Genomic DNA, 18,227 nt, shown 5'->3' on the forward strand with positions numbered 1-18,227 from the left:
CCCACCCCTGCACCTACGGGGCAGAGAACTGCGAGGAATGTGATGTGGCTATAGCAAAGGTTGGGAACCACACACACGGCGGAAAATGTCTGTCTGAACACGTAACTCAGCATATCATTGAAACAAATTAGTTTTTAAGTGTGTTTATTTCAACTATCCTTTTTATTTAAAAAACAATCATCATTTAGGACATACAGTACAGCATTTTCTTTTTAGTACCTAATGTTTCTAAGTCCATATCAAAAAAGTCTATGTTTAAAGCACCTTCTGACCGGAACAACTTACAAGTAAATATTTACTCCATTTCATCTTTCAGACTGTTACAGACTGAGATTTTACAGGGAAGTTTGGCTATATGTTCTGATCTGTTTCTGAATGATCATGTTATGATCTATTATTCTGTTATTGTAGGCTCTGTGTGTTTTTTTGTGTTTGTTTTTGTTTTTTGTGTTTTGTTTTGGTTATCCTGTATGTATATGTGCAATGTTTTTTGTGTGGTATCTTGAGGACCCCTTCGAAAACGAAATAGAACATCTCAAGGGGTTATTTAATAAAAGTTCAGAGAACTATCTCAAATCCAGTCAACAGAACTTTACTGCTACGAGCAACAGCCGCCGTCAGGTCCGTGTCAATTGAAAATGAGAGGAGACTTGCTACAGACTGATTACTGCAATAAAAAAATAAAAAAATAAGCCCCTTCTTCCAACATCATATCAGCAAACATGAACACGTCAGGCTGAATGAATGGAGTCAAACAAAATGGCAGTTCAATCTGGTCATCAGGCCACATGTAAACCGGCTGGTGTATGTCACTGTCAGGCTACATGTAGTTTTAGTCCTAATGAGCAAAATGAGCTGTCATGCAGGTAAAATGTAATAGGCCAAACAGCTTGCATGGCTTAAATTAAGCTTGTTTCACTGAAATTCAGTGTAAATGTAGGTAACACTGCCCTCACTGGTGCAATAATGTGAGCGGCAAGTATTAATCAGGCCCTCTAAGAGCAATAAATGTTTTTTTTTATTTTTTAATCAATAACTGAAGTTTGTTGTGCAGGAGGTTCTGTTAACATGATGAAAAACTTAACACATTTACTTTAAATCAATATTTCAGCCATCTATCTGACACTACCACCCAGAACTACTTCCAGTGGGTTCAACATTTAAACAAGCTCAATAACCTCATCAATTACCGGCAATTAAAGCACCACTCCCCGACATTAATCACCACTAATTAATCAACTGGTTTTATAAACCACACCGGGAGTTCTGTGAGGACGGTAGAGGAGAGAGACGTTGCTCTGTGGCTTATCAAACTTTGGCTGCTGTGATCCGTCTTTTAGCCAGACCAGTGTTCCCACTTGGAGCCGAGCAGCTTGCTGGAGGTTTTGGCAGCGGCGAGCGGAGAAAGGGCTGACTACAGCAGTGCAGCAGTGAACAACACGCCATAACTACTGTACCTTGTGGTGTGTCACTGAGCTGTACTGTAGGCTGTGTAGTGCGTGCCACGTTGCACATACAATAGCAGTGGCAAAGTTGCATGTCACTTTTTATTTTATGCCCTGAAACCAGCAGTCAGGCTCTGTTACATCTTTTTATTTAGTTGTTTTGGCTCATCGGTTCATCACCATATGCATACGCCTTTGGACAGTGTGTGCACAAAGCCAGTCATTAGTATACACATGCTTGTAGATTTATTTAAAGCTCTGCATTTGCATGGTTCTTTTTATATGTATATGAATCATTATGAAACTGGGAACAAGTCAATTTCCTAGTCAATTTCCTCTCCCACAATTGGCCATTAAATGGAAGTAGACACACCATTAATAAGATGTTATATCATATTTTAATATTTCTGTCTTTAGACCTGTGAATAAAATACAAAACAACAAAGAGAAAGCGTAATTTCACACAACGTGGTCCTTCAACAGTGTCAGAGCAGCTGTGTTATTTCCATAATTCATCACATGAACGCGTATGTGTCATTGGCAGTGATAGCTCTATTAGATCATCAAAGATTAAGGAAAATACTCAATTATTTAGTTCCTAACACTTGCATTGAAACAGACTTTACAAAGCACTTCACCAAAGGATATAATAAAAAAAACATACTGCAACATTAAATGATGCCTCCTATCAATGTAAAGAGAAATAAAAATGAAATGGAGGTACGCAGACCAGCACAAACTCATTCAGTCTCTAACCGTGTTTTCCATTGTGACTTTAGCTGAGCTCACTCTAGAAGAACATGAGTACACACATTCTGACTGTATACATGTTTACCTACTGTTAGAGCACACATCCTCTCTCTCTCTCTCTCTCTCTCTCTCAGCATTGTGACAGATGCTAAGCTGGCCAAATGTCTATGTGGTCACATTCAAAGCTAGTTTGGACGACTAGATCTTTACATTCACATCCGCGATCCGATTCCAGAGAAATCATTAGATGCACTGTAATCAGTATGCATGTTGATACAAGGAGAGAAGACGGATAAAATGTGTTTTTTGTCACTGCTTGTAATCAAATAACAGTGTACAAATCAAACAAAATAAAAAAGAACATGGTTCACACACAAGGACCTGTTTTTCTAGTTTGTCCTATTCTGTAAGGTCCTCTATCCTGTTCATTTTCCGATACATACTTGTATTTTAGGTTCCAACTAGAACATGTTTACATGCTTTAATGTAAAAAAAAACAAAAAAAAACATTTTTCATATACTGGCTGTCTGATGTACCTGTTTTCACTCTCGGTCTAAAATGCTCTGTTTTAGTGCCTGTCCCTTTAAGACCCCCACCAGAAAAAGCAAAGTCTGCTCTGATTGGTCAGCCTTTCCAAGTCATCCCTATCTGCACGCTCGGAGTCTCTGCACCGCCAGAAACTAGGCTCGTTCGAGATGAACTGCGCCTCGCCTGTAAAGTGGACGAGAGCAGGCGGCAGCAGCGGGGGGCGGTGACAAAAAGCTGCGGTAAAGTCGGACAGTTTCCAGCCGATTCCAGCCGCCTTCAGGCTGGACAGGAAGTGATGAAAACACTGTGGCGCCATTCCGATTTAATAAAATATAATCAGACCCACATACCAGCTGGTACACTGTCTCCAGTTGTTTTAATTTTCACAGAGTAGCTGTCAAAGTGCTCTACATGCGATCTGTTGCTGATTTTAATTAACAACAGACTGGAGATGATACGTGATCTGAACGGATTTAGTCTCTCTGACTTCTAAACTTAACTATCAGTCACACAACATGTGTTCTGGACAGAATAAGTCTTTAAATCAGACAAATAGCAATTAAAATCCCTCCGATTCAAAAACAATAAAAAGTTTATATAAAACGTCATCATGTTGTAAACCAATCAGGTGTTAAATCAGCTGAGAAGCCGGCGTTTCCCAGCATGCTCTGGGTCCGCCTGGGTCCGCCTGGCTCTTGCAGTCGGTGAAAAGCAACTGCGCCGCCTGCGTCTCAGAACTGCGGCCGCCTTGCTCTCGTGAGATTTCCGTTGCCCACGTGTGCATGACGTCAGAGCAAGTCGGGATCAAGTCGGACACAAATCTAACCGGCATGCAACGGGCGCCGATCGCCGGTGATCGATTCTGCGCAGACCTGGCTCATCTCGAACGAGCCTAATGACTGTAACAGCACTGTAGCAGCCATTTCTAACTATATATAGTATTGTGACATCATAACTGTACAGAAGTCTTGAGGGCACGTTTAAAGGCACAGTTTCTGAATACGGGCTGTGTGTATTTCTCTGTGGCTTGAGCGTTTGGACACATTCACAGTGTTTATATTCACCTGCTTTATAATCCCAAAAAGACATGGAAATCACACTTTTACTTTCTACAATATGGGTCCTTTAAATGACAATGTGAGATAATTTGTCTCCATTCCACTGGGTATCTTTAATCATACAGTAGATTCATATTTTTGCAATGCACAAGTGGGGAAACCTCACTGTACAAACATCCCTGAAACCACAGAACTGTGAGAAAGTGTGAGATGTGGTCAGAGAGCATGCCTGTGGTCAGAGGTCAGAGGTCAGAGCCCTGAGAACCTAGCTGCTTTAGACATATAGTACAGTAAACGTGTGGGTGTGCATGAGAGAAGCCCTCCTCTGAGCACACAGAAAAATGTTAATCAGACAAACTGCATTTAGTTTGTGCTCGGGAAACTAGTGTCTTGTCCCTCTTGTGTCTATTACAACATTCTTCTTGCTGAGAATGAAACACACTGCTATCAGAAATTGCTTTTATTGGTTATAATCTATCATGAGGACAGATTTAAATCAGATTACACTCTGGGGTCTTAAACTGGTCTTTTATCCAGAGAAACTTTTAGTGTCCCACTCAACATACTTCTAAAAACGTCATTCTAACCACTTTATTTAAAATCGCTTTATTAGCCATCATCCAATATGATTGCTAGCTAAAAACAACCAAATTATTAAATTTAAGAGTCATATATTACAAGCTAAACAACAACAATTTGGCATTGAATATCAGCGTTTGTGAACAAGGCAACAGTAGAACCACTGCAGTCAATTTGGCTTCTCTATTATTACAAAAAAATCACCGTTCCGACAACATGTTGCATTATAACATCAGGCGTATGACAACACCTGCTCTGTGATTACTCTCACTTGATTTCACACTGCACTGCGTGGTGAGGCGGGACACATGCTACTTTTAACACCGATAAAAAGGTTATTTTGCGAAATTATTCCCCAAGAAGGCTGAAATTAAAACTAGTGGGCTGAGACTGGATGGCATGCACTCAATTAGCTAATCTAATGGACCAATCAGGATGCAGAAAAGCATGAGAGTCTGGTGTGTTTGATCACTCTCATAGCCAAATGGCTAGTGAATGTTCCAATGTTACCAGCCACTTCATAGATTACCATTGTTTTTTGTCTGGTTAATGAAGCAAATCTACTATTTTATCAGCATTTGGCTGGTAAATTGTGCTCATTTAGAAACCCTGAATGACGGCTGATGCCATGCTGGGTGTGAAGGATAGAGCTCTGACACACCAACCACTCGAGCAAAAAGTAAGTTGAAAACAGGCTTCACTTCAGGTGCAATTGAATAAATGAGTAGAAGTAAACTATGTTCCCTAAACTATGTTTATTATTTATTTAACCAGGCACCAATGGCCTCCATTGAAATTATGCAAATAATTAAAAATAATCTCTGGTACCAAATGATACATATTGGTTTTATTTTAGAGCAATGGAAATTGTATTGTGAATTGGTTTGTGGTATATTTGTTGTATTTTTAATGTAGGTATAATTTTCTTGTTCTATCTATTTTGAATATTAGTCTGGTATTTAATACACCACATTGTTAACCCTTTATTAACTGATGTGTTGGCCACAGCGGAAACAAGCTGCAGACAATATAATATGATCACACAGTAGCAAACGTGTCAGCTGTTGCATATACACGCGTCCAGCAGATATGGAGCATGCTAATGTTAGCATTCATTTGGAGTCACGTTTCTGTCTGTCTGATCTAACTCCAATATTAAATATCCATGTTTTAGTCTCCACCAATCCTGAGGTACTTATCTGGCTTGTTAGCTTCAAAAAGTAACAAAGTATCTATATGTCCAACAGCTAGTCATTGACTTTGTCTGTTTTTTTTGTTTGGTGTTGGGCAGGTAGCACAAAGTCAGGTTTTAGAGCATTTCTGCTGAAAACAGCTGCCCGGTGGAGCTGGACACACAATGATGAGAGTGAACCACAACAGTAACATTGCGGTCCAGACAACCAAAACACTAAGCTTAAGAGTATCTAAGCTATTTGTCTATCCAATTTTACTATGTTGTTTCTATTGCAATGTCAAAAAAACAGCAGCTGAACTGCATTATGGCAATATAGAATTAATAGAAGATTTAGTTGCCCATATCATCCAGTCCAACAGTAGCTTAAAGATGCTAAACACTCCATAGAACTGAGGGGACCCTACCATTGGTTAATAATTACTGAGGCTTTGTCACTCTGAGCAACCCCGTTTATCTTACATGTTGCCATGGAACTGTTTGTTAATACACAAATATTGATTGCAGCTGCTTTAAAGCGGCGATACCTAATTGTTGATGTATACTGGTTTTGTTAATGAAAATGTTTTGTTCTGGGTTTTTTAAGTACTACTGACATGAAGTCCACCTCTTGCACCCAGATCAGCTCATCATCAGTGATCTCCTTGAGCTGCAACATCACATAACAGAGCAGTCTATTTAAATACCCGGCTTCACGTGTCCAACTGCTGCTGCTACAGGAGCGGCTTACTGGCCACAGGCCACAGCAAGATGAAAAGATTCTTTCAAATTCCAGATGCACCCAAATGCCCCAAAATAGAAAAGAAATAACTTTTCAGTTTGAGACACGGTATTCTTTGCTGTGATTATTGGCATCAATGCTGGCCGTTGTCACCATTGTCAGTCCGACAATAGCTGTAATGAATGGTTGTATAACTTAAAAGCATTCTGCTTAAGTAGCTTACTGGTTACCACAAGAGCTGGCGTTGAAACCAGTGGCGTAATGGGAATTATGAGTACTGTCAGAGTTGATCATATTGCTTACCAGGCTTGTATGACATGCATTTTTCAATATGGCGTAGCATTACGGTGATATAATGCCAACTAGAGCTAAAACAGTGTTGACAGAAGTGGCAAGTTTTATATCTTTGATTCTTTTTTTTCTTTTTTTACTGTGTCACACACATTTCCCACCTGGGTTAAAACAGGGTAAAAAGTATTTTTTTGTTCTGTTTTCCCGTAATATAAATCACATTACAGCCTTGATTTCTCTAAGTGCAAGCAAGTTTTATATACACAGTTGTGCACAATGCTACCAAGAGAAAAGAACACAAAGAAGTCTTTGTGCAGGCTCACTGAGGCGGACTACAGATTGCGTGGGCTAATGCGTCAAAGAACTGGAGCTGCCTTTCGTCCTCGAGCATCTTACCTGACCACTCTGGTGCCACCTTTGTTGACCTGCATGTCCACCATACATCCCGAGTTGACGTAGGAGGCCAAGTTGATCTCGGAGAACTCCGCCTGGGAACACAAAAAAAAGAAAGACAAGATTAAATGTCACATCCCACAACAACATACTGTATAAGGTCACGTGTGTGTACAGTAATTTAACTTAATGACTCAGCACTCAGATGCACAAAAGGTCTTTGACAGAAATATACATATATATATATATATACACATATACATACACACACACATATTTTTTTTTTTTTTTTTAAGTGCCGTTGACTCTTGAAAGTCATGCAATGGAGCTACAGATGTAGGCTCCCGCACTTTAACTTGACATCTTTATAAAGATAAAGAAAAGACATGAGAAGAGAAGTACCTCCAACCACCAAGACAGACAATAGATTCTTTTAGGTTGACTTCATTTTACATCTTTGCTTTTGCACAGCCGTAAAAAAAAAAAAAGACAAGAGTCAGAGAGACAGGGAGAGTTGGTGAGAGGAGGTAAATTGAGTTAACCCCAGTCTGTGGCCTGCAGGACAGTGAGAGCCTTGTAAAAGGCCGTAGCCCGGCTACCTAATGACACAGTCAAACTCCCTGAGATCCCTGAGACTCCAAAGGAGGGGCAACAGTCCACTTCTGGGAATGGACTTTCTAGATGGACAGGGAATGATGCTAATTATTGTCATTCTAGTCAAGGCATATTTGGATTTAGCATTGTGTCACATTAATGATGGCGTTTCTACTTAGAGTTTCTTACACAATAGTCAAAATTGTGTGCCTGGTAAAAGGCATCGGTGTGGATTATAAAATGTTATTTGCATTCAACTGATGTTCATTCTTGCATTTTATAATACATAGTCAAAATAAAGTTACTGTAACTCAGAATTTAATTTAAAGAGCAACTTAGATGCACCTGAAAAGTGATCAAGGGATTCTCAAAGTGGGGACCAGGACACTTTGCCATTTAAAATATCAAATCAAATTAATTAATTTGTTTTACAAAAGGTGTCATAGTTCAACGAATAATGTATTTTTTTTATTTATTTATATTAATTCATAGATTCCATTCTAATCTAACTAATCTATAATATGCAATCAGCAAATATGTTTCACATAATTCTTCTTTTGCATAAGGAAGACTAGAAGTGTAAAAAAAAAAAAAAAGCTACATGAAATATTCCCCTATATTATACTATTATATTATACTCTCTATCTTGTAAGGGGTCCTTGACTGAAAAAAAGATTAAGAACCTCTGTCAGTTAGTGCTAATTAGGAATTGTTAGCATGCTTACCCGCTAAACTAAGATGAAGAACATGGTAAACAGTATGCCAACTACACATCAACCTGTTAATTCGGTGGAACACCCACAACATTTGAGGTCTGGAAGTTTGGTCTAGACTTGATTTGTGGAGCAACTATGCCTGAACCAGAGCTGTTTGGACCAATCAAATTGTCAGGGCGGGCTTTATACTGTTCGATGATGGACAGATGATCAACAGTGACGTAATACACCACGTCACCAAAGAGCGCTTGGGTGGAATTCATTTACAACAAAGGTGGCTGCTGCCGGAGCTCTGAGGTGTGTAGATTCGGCCATCGAGTCTGTTATAGAAGATATCGACAGCACATTCGTTTTAAAAGAAAAACAGAGAACCACGATCAAGGCATTTGTTGATTGGAAAGATGTTTTTGCCGTCCTTCCTACAGGATTCAGCAAAAGTTCAACATACGTCACATACTCCGTTGCTCTGATTGGTTCGAGGTCTATCCAATTGAGTGCAGAGACATTTTCTGTCCTGGAGCAGTTGAAACACGCCCCATAATCACAGCCCAGTGAAGCAGTATCAGACTCTGAGTACGCGTCTACAATACTGGCTACTAATATAATAGTAGTTTGCTGAATGCTTGTTCTGGCTCACAGAATGGAACCAGAAGCATGCTGACTCTGACAAAACACTCAATTTGACGTGATGCGGTCAACTACCAAACATAACACTACAAAAGAAAATCATGGCTGCATTTCATTTGTCTGTCGAGTACTCAAATCCTGAGTCAGCAATGGTCCAGATTCAGCCGTTGACGCCTAACACTGCAGTGTAGGAAAAACATCAAAGGAAAAACATAATCAAATGAAAATGTCATCCATACTGTAGATTAGGGGTGGGGAAAAATTGATTCTTAGATGCATCGTGATTCTCTCTAGAACAATTCAATGCTCAATTCTGATAATAGTTAATAATCTCTTAAAAAAAACAACACAAAACACAAAAATGAAGTTTTGGATGTACACATGATCTAATAAGATATATAAAATAATTAGGCGAAACACATAGAGGCTGTTGATCTACTTTATCACATTACATCTGACCACCTCATGTTTCATGTTCTCCACCTTTAAACCTGACGGAGCCTCTGACATGGAAGATCGCTGAGAGAGAAGGTGACTTCCACAAGCATCTTTAAGGCTTAAGTATGACATGACTACAAAATAAAAACCTCAGTGGACAAAACATTTCATTCAAACTTGTGGGTGACAAACATATGTCAAAATCAAACAATCTCAGATTTATATATATATCCTTTTAAATCACGCATGGATATGTACATAAACATTTTTTTGCAACGAGATGCATCGATAATCGGTTTTGAAATCGAATCTTTGGCCTCTGAAACGGAACCAAATTGTGAGATTGGTGCCCAGAGATTCCCACCCTACTGTAGATGTGCCAAACTGAGAGCAGGTCAGCTTTGTTCATCAGCTCTGACACAGAAAAACCCCAATCATAATGTGTGTCTATGCTGCTTTTGACTGACTGCCGGAGCCAAAATGATTATAAGTGCAAAAAGATGTGTCATAGTAAGACTTTGTTACCATAAAATCAACCTCACATTTTAATGTACAGCTTGACTATAGTCTTAATGCTAAAGAAGTGATTATATAAAAGTTTATCATATTGTGGGTGAAGACAATCATTTATGCTATTCAAACATTTCCCATGGACACTCAGGGATTTTGGAAGACAGCCCTGCACACATGCAGAGCACATGTCTAATGGCATATAGCAGTCGGCTCATCAAAGAAATAGGTTTGTGTCTGGAGGGTTGATTAAACCCTGGCTAGGTTAATAAATAAGTAAAAGACTCATCTCACCGCATGGAACTCTTTGTATTTGAGGTACCACAGTCAAAGAAGAAATAGCAGCTACATAGAACTACACTGGAAACCTACAGAAACTTAATCTTACATGATTTTTTTGTTTAGAAACATTTTTTGGGGATTTGCACAAAAGCCTAGCCTAGCTAGCCCAATAAAGAGCAGCAGTTTGACAGTTGATCGTCACAGTTGATGCTGTGATAGCCTCACAACAACACAACCCTCCCGTAAGCTGCTGTGCTGTATGGGCTTCAGCCCGCTGCAACAATGCCAACATGGAAGTAAATCCTCTAGCTGACCCTTTACTCAACCCAGCTCCTGCCAACATGTATAGCCCGCCAACCGTTATCTACAGATTCTCCTACTGTGATCGTCACTTGAGCTTGCGTCAACAAGCTTTACATAGGCTTTCATCTACATAAAAAAGGAAATATCAGCAATATTCTCTCAGAGATAAATTTCTCTTTCATCCAGCGCCATGGCCCATGTAAACTATGTATGGAGGAGTGAGTTGGTTTTGGAAAGAATGCGCCAACGTAACAAAACTGGGGGTTTTTGCCAACAGGGAAAACAAAACAAAACACCCACCTCTTTTATTTATTGTGCACTCTCAGAAGAAGAGCAGGGGGCGAGTAAATGCCGTAATCTTATTTTAAAGGACAACGAGGCGCCACTCGCACTCATTGTGCCTCAAGGACTTGCACTTGGCTCCCTTCCTTTTCTCAGCTCTTCTCTACCGATACGCACCTCTGAAATAAACATCTGTGTGCTCAGCAGCACATGCCTTGCTTAAAAAAGAAAAAGAAAAAGCTGCACACACACATCCTTCATCATTGCATCTCTTAAACAAATCCCATCCCAAACACAGGGGCCTACGCTGACTTTTGCTTCAACCTGATCAAAACAGAGAGTAGGCAACATTTTGTCTTTGGGCCGAGCATTCCACGTCATCTCTGATTGGCTGGTTCTAGGTAAGAGGAGTGCTAACAACCATTCATTGGGCAGCAATGGTAATGGATGAAGTGGCTGGTGCGGGGCACAGGTCCAGAAGGCAGGATGGGAGGCTTTTCTCAGCACCATGGTTACCATCACGGTAACACACTCAGACACTTGTCTTGGAGCAGCTCTTGCCCTGGGAAAGGAAAACAGGAAGTGATACATGGGGCAACTGCCTCCAGAGCTTGATTCTTCTCATCTGTTGACCTGCATTCAGGCTGAATTAAGAATAGCTTTCAGCTAATCTGTTAGGAGGAACAGAATTATGGAAGACAGTATGGTTGCGATTAGGTTTTAACCTTGTCTCCAGCTGAATTTCTCACACTGCTGAGCCTGTTCTTTTGTTATTTGAGTTTTCTGCCAGCCATAGCCCTCACTGCTCACTAATTTCTTTATTGTAATACCTGACAAAAAGTATGGTCGAGCAAGGCACTGGTTTAGCTTAGTCACACTAATTTACAGGCAAGCCTTGTTTCTCCCTGCAGTTCTGCGTCCTGACTGCCAAGCCATGTGAACCTGTGGACGGTACAGTAAACACCACTTGACGGCAGCTCATCTGGAATCTCTGCAAGTATTTTTAGATTCGGACTAACCCGTGTCACTGAGGTGCAGGTGCCTTTTGTTTGGTCACGAGTCAACAGGATCTTTTGTCCTTTGGCAAAAACAACTTGGAAGGTCTGGTCAAGCTGCACTGCAACTACAATCTGCAACATTTTCTGGGAAGCAAGAAACTAGAAAAAGCTAAATGTTATTAAGTGTGAGTGCTTACTCGTACAGAATACTGCAGGTGCAAACACTGTAAACAATTCTAAATATAATAAATATAAGGAGTTTAAGTTTAAGTTGAAGCACTTAAATAGATTGAGTTGTCGCTTGAAGTGCAAGTATTGAAAGAAGCTACGGTTTCAGCTGAAGTCAGTGTTATAGTGGCTGGAAGCATTAGAAATTTCAATTTAAAGTTTAATCTTGTGAACAGTTTGCGAGTAAATGCTGAAAGCAACTGAACTGTGACCTGAAGAGAAGAAAACAGAAGAAACTTCAGTCCATGTCCAAGCCATGAAAGCCAATGTTGATGTGTTGTGTGAGCACTAAAAGCAGTGGAAGTGTAAACTACTCTGACATTCTAGATCAGCGATCACAAACCCCCGGGCCGCGGACCGGTGTCCGTCTGTTCGCCATTTGGTACCGGGCATACAAGAAAGAATAAGTAACTTACATTAATCCTATTTTATTTATCTGAGCCATAACAATCTTTTATTTTGAAGAATGACCCGATTCTCTTAAAGTGAAAATATTGTCTGACATTAAACCCGGTCCTCGGTCCTTGGGGACCGCTGTTCTAGATAATTGAGATGAAAATGTGTCAGTATAGAAATGAATCCTAGAAAACATTCAAAATTAACCCGATTTGATGTTGAAAATAAAGCATACTTTGTTGTGCTTATGAAAAAGAGAACTTGAGTACAATGTATTGCATTATTATTAGAAGCCAAAAAGAAAAGAGATGTTCCCATAACTGTATGCTGATCTAAGCCATAATTACCATACTGTGCTTTTTTATTTTTCCTCTCCACAAGTGCCCATTATATTCCTTTTAACACTGACCTTTTCCCACTGATAGTTGTTCTTTTTTATTTTTGGTCCTGAGTGGAAGACCAAAGTAGAGAAGCTGTTGATAAAAATTGTAGTAGCCCAGATGTAGCCTCTTATTGTGTGGTTTCCTTTCATCTGAAAATAGATGTTTTTCTGTGACACAAAGTGCTTCTTTTATTTCTTCGCCTCTTGTTTCAATTGGGAAAACCTTGACCAACCAGGGCCTGTATGAACTACAACTTTGAATAGAAAATATTGCATAGAGCTGTTACATAAGCGCCACACTGTAATGCATGCTTACTGGAGAATAATAATCTGCAAAAAATTAGACGAATGGAAGATCCATGTTCAGTATCTGGTTAAACGGTGGTGGAGATAAGGAACGGGTGGGAATGTATGTGTTTTAGTTCTGTCTTAAAAAGCAAGAAAAATGTCAAATCTGCTACCCTTTGTTATTCCCAATACAGCCTGTAATAATTTATGAGGTTTGGGCAATAAACATACATTGGAAAAAAAAAGAACGTGCAAAAAATTGTCTGGCAATTTGTAAGTTGACAAGTTAGAAGTTATATGAGGTAAAGCTTTTCAGTCTTGTGTACAAATGTTAAGAAAGAACAGACTGTAGTGATTTGATTGGTTGCTGCAGGGCATATCCTTTTTGTTTACTACCTTTGAATTTTTAATAACTCTTGATAAGCTTGGTTGAATCACATACTGATGCAATTGAGAGGCCTGAGGTACAGTGGACCATTCATGGGCACTACGGGAGAACTACTTGCTGCTAATCACTACCACCTTGTTGTACAACAGTGAAATAGTTCATTGAGGCACTAAATGTCAAAATCCAAGACAGATGCTAAATGCAACAAGGCAACAGAAGACATGAGGTCAGCTGGAGCAGTCAAATGTCTGAAGCAAGTACCAATCAAAATTGTTCATCTTGAGCAAGTTCTACCCAGATGCCCTATGTCATGTGCAAAAAACAGCCAAAAAAGGCTACGGGTAGTATACAGCCAACTGCCTGTGAGCTGCCATGACGGCAGCAGAAAGGAGCGTGGACAGCATTGAGGTCATATGCCTGCTGTGCAGATGTTGCCCTGCCCCGACTCAAACCACACATAGTCCGGCAACCCTAAAGAACCGCCCCTTTGTTCTTTCACAAACAACAGACCCCTTTACATTTAACAGCCAAATTTGTCCAATTGTCTAAATTGCAGTGTTTATAACTCTGCAGGGATTGTGAGTAGCAAACAGGCAGTTTGTTTGGCAGCCTTTTGCTGGGTGTCATCATGTCTGTGATGTATACTTTGATTGCAGATGGTGAACATTAGTTATGACATTTTTCCACAATGGACTGTCAGAATTGTACAGGCATCTCAAGCAGGGTGAGAACGTTCAGTGCAGAACATCTCAGCTCAAGAGGTCCTTGTTTCATCTGAGATACTGTATATCTCTGAAACACACCAGTGTACTGAAGGAAAAGTGGTGTGCTCCAGAGATCTCTGGGTCCAAGTGTGAAGTGGCGAGCATATGCGTCCAGACAACAAATTTAGCACACATATCAGCATGATTATAGTAGCACTGTGCCTACATTCTACCTCTCAAAGCTGCTGACTTGATCTTTGAGTCTGAGTGGACACTTTTGTACTTGAGGTACCACAGTCAAAGAAGAAGAAGCAGCAACTGGAACTACACTGGAAACCTATAGAAACTTAATCTTAAATGATTTTTGTTTAGGAATATTTTTTGGGGATTTTCCCTGCAGGGGGTCCTGAGATATCACGTTCACGAGATTGGGATTAATTGACTACGGACAGAGGAATCGACAACCCCAAAACATAATGCATGCGGCTACAGCCGGCACGGAGGCATAAATAGAAGATATACGTACATTCCAGAGAGAAAACAGAATGACAGTATTCCTTTTCTTTTGCCGTTGTTTTATCCTTTTTTGGGGGATCTTATGATCTATGCAATTCACAGACTCATGATATATGAACACTGACCTGATGTAACGGCACATTAACACTCCTTTTAAACCACATGGGATTAACTGGCAGAGTGAAGAAGTTAATATACAACTCCATGTCTATTCATGTCAAGTGTAATAGAGACCTTTTTGTATTTGGCTCAGAAATTACCTGTCAGCGAGGCCCTCTTTTTTTACATTACTAGCTGTGTTTTTCATTTGGAACTATAACAAAAAGCTATGCTGTGTTACTAAACTGACTGTGAGGATCGCTCAGCATCAAGAGCTACTACTGAACATATTTAACCATTTTGAAAAAAGCAAAAAGGCGATGGCTTTGAGCCGGGTTTTAGTAGTCACTTAGGATCACAAAGCACCACCACCGGCACTCCCATGAGCATCTGTTCCGTGGATAAAAAGAGTTAACTGTTGGACACAGGACATCAGATGTCTGCCAAATGTAACTTTAAAGTGGGTCACGCAAATGAGAGGGAACGATTCACAACAATGGGCTCACAAGCGTGCTGTGGGGCAGTGGCTGGGGAAACTACAGGTGGCATGGCAGCCTTAATGAGAGATATTACATGGAAGAATCAAAGCCGCTCTCTCTTTTTTCTTCATACAGATTGGCATCAGGCTTAACCGCTGCAGCATCACATGCTGTGGCGAGTCTGTGCTGGAGTCTAAAGATGGTACCTTATATGGCAGCAAGTAAGCCAGAGAAGACTTATGTTGGTTTGGGGCTTGTGAGCACTGATTCAGAGAGCTTTAACAGCATGAATATGATAGATGACAGCTAGTGTGACCGCTCCTAGGCCTCAAGACCTATTAAGTCCCTTTGGTTGCTGGGATCTGAGGATTGGCAAATAAGGATAAAATACAGTAATTTTCCTGTTCCATCAAATAAGCGGGATTTTTCTTGAAATGGCAGGTTATTACAAGTTATGTAGGGTTTTTTACTAATTAACAGGGTTTGGAACTTGTTGTTGAGGGCTCCTGTACTTGCAGCTCCAAGGATGGATTTGCCTTTCCAGTTGCAAGTTGATGCGAGTGACATTGGGGCTAGTGCAGCGTCGTTGCAGACAGATGAACAGTGAGTTGAAAGACCAACTCGGTCATAGAAAAAGAAGCTCTTGCTCTTGTTTGGGCCCTTCAAAATGTTGATTTTTATGTTGGGGCAAGTTCCTCATCGGTAGTATACACTGATCACAATCCAGTGTGTTCCCTTCAAAATCCAAATCAAAGGTTAATGAGATGGGCCCTATTCTTACAACCTTATCATTTGGATATACGCCATAGGGCAAGGACAATCTGGTGGCAGATGGCGTGTTGCGTGCACCATTGTAATAATGTTTGTTAGAACTGATAGAACTTTTACCTTTGTTTATTTAAATACATTTGATGTAATTGTGTGTCCCCATTTTGTCATACCTTTGAGCCAGGTCTGGACACTAGAATACATTGGGCAAGGTGTCAATGTCCATCCAACTAAGATACAAAAAACAATCACAATTTATATATTTGTTTACTATAATAGGTAATTGTAAAATGCATAAACCTTAGGTAGCAGCTTTAAAAACTAAGATTTTTTTAATCTGAATGTTGTTACTCTGTTTCAGTGTAGATGCACGTCATTTTAAAAAAAAGTCTATTCAATTTCAAAAATGTTTGCTGGGTTAGAGATGGCAAAGGCCAACAAGAAAGTGGGATTAAAGAGTGAGCGAGAAAGTGCAGCGGGTCTCTCTGCTTTTATTGTCATCCCCCGAAAGGGTTATTCTCAGCACGTCGCTAACTTTTCACACAGAGATTGTGTTTCCATCGTCTTAAAGCTCTCAGCGAGGCGCACAAACAGCCTACGAAGAGTCTGGCTGCTGAAGGCAATTAGCAACTGACTTGTTATGGTCAACGCGGAGGGGCTTCTGGGAACGAGTGGAGGGTCCAACAAGATCTAAGTAGGTCACAGTTGGAACTATAGCTGGGCTTTAGGAGGGGGCTCGTATGCTCCGACTCACTATAAACTTAATGGGCCTAATTAAATCCACATTTTATTGTGTTTCAGTAGATGTGACACCACAATTAATTTAAAAAAGAAAATCAATGCAAGTTTACGTTTCATAAAAAAGTCTGGAGTCATATTCCAACCTTACCTTGGCCCAGAAAGGGGATGTGACCACACCAGTAGAGAGTTGAGCAAACAGGCTATAAAATCACCGGTCCGGCTTTTTGTGGTCCCCTTTTTTCCTATGCTCATAAAAACCCACCACTCCATTTCAAAGGCGGCACCGAGCTCAACAATGGCTTGCAGATGTATAACTGAACAGTTATTTGAGGTAAATTAGATGTTATCTGCACATTGTGAATACTATATGTCTAGACACATATTTTTGTGAATACTGTATATAATATTAGCACACTTGTGTTGAATTAAAATGAAGCTAAAAGAAATACTTCAACATTTAGGAAAACGTTACCTTTGCTTTTTTTGCCCAGAGTTACGTGAGATACAAGGCTGTCTGTTAAGTATGGCGCTAGAACGCCTAGCTTGGCATAAAGACTGAAGGCAGTGGAAAACAGCTAGATATAATATTTTTTTCACTTTGTTTGAAATATTACGTGTTAATTTGTGAGCTTTAGATGTGCTAATTGACAGATTTTTATACTTTGGGTTTAGCCATCTGGCTGTATTCCTGTTGTTCCAGTCTTAATGCTAAGCTAATGGCCTCCGGGCAATTAACTCTACAACCCACAGACATTCAGATATTGTCATCTAGCTCTTTGCAAGAAAGTCAATAAGCATATTTCCCAAAATGTTAAACTATTCAATTAAGATTAAGTTTAAGTTTGACTGGTCATATTTTAAGTAGCTTGTCGGCTATTAAAAGTCAGTGTGGCCAGAATTAAAATTCCCAACGGTCTTCTATTTTCAGGGTGTGTATTATAGATTACATGAGTTGACACATCACAGTGGGACAGTTTTTAATATTGCAAAGATATAAGAGTGATAACCCACTCTGAGATGTTACTCCATAGAAAAATTAATGTACTCTGCGAGTTTATTGCGTGTTATCATATTCGTAGTTAGCATGAGTTAGCTAACTTACACTCATTGAGTTTCCTTCAGCCTATTAGATCATTTCTACTTCAGAAATAATCTGTCACATTCAGTGGCAGGAAGCCTGCGTTGGCTACAAACAGAAGATCCTCCGCAATGGTATTTAATTAAAGGCTGACTGAAGAATTAAAGCTGCTTTTAATTTTTATAGGTTTTATATAATTTATTATAATGTGGAAGTAGGCAGAACTTATGTTAAATCCATCTTACCTGCTCCACCCGGATTTCATACTCTCCGTTCAGCTTCTTCCCTCGAAAATACTTTGCCCTGCAAAGAAACAGAAGACAAACTGTCAAGAAAATGACAAAAGGGTAAAAAAGAAAAAAATCATATATTCTATATACAGTGGGAGCCTTTTATTTATTTAATATCCTGCAGACATGACAATTGTACAGTGAAGACCAAAAACACCATAT

General features: G+C 39.8%; 1 protein-coding gene across 1 annotated transcript in view; it reads right to left on the reverse strand.

The window, feature by feature from the left end:
- syn3 (synapsin III) overlaps nt 1–18,227 on the reverse strand; it is a gene marked incomplete at its 5' end in the record, with an annotated part of 124,157 nt that overhangs the window by 73,859 nt on the left and 32,071 nt on the right. The window contains 2 exon segments of the mRNA XM_032504669.1: nt 6,962–7,053; nt 18,021–18,078. Coding sequence (XP_032360560.1) covers nt 6,962–7,053; nt 18,021–18,078 — 150 coding nt within the window.

Source organism: Etheostoma spectabile, chromosome 23 (assembly GCF_008692095.1).
Source record: "Etheostoma spectabile isolate EspeVRDwgs_2016 chromosome 23, UIUC_Espe_1.0, whole genome shotgun sequence".
Lineage (NCBI taxonomy): Eukaryota > Metazoa > Chordata > Actinopteri > Perciformes > Percidae > Etheostoma > Etheostoma spectabile.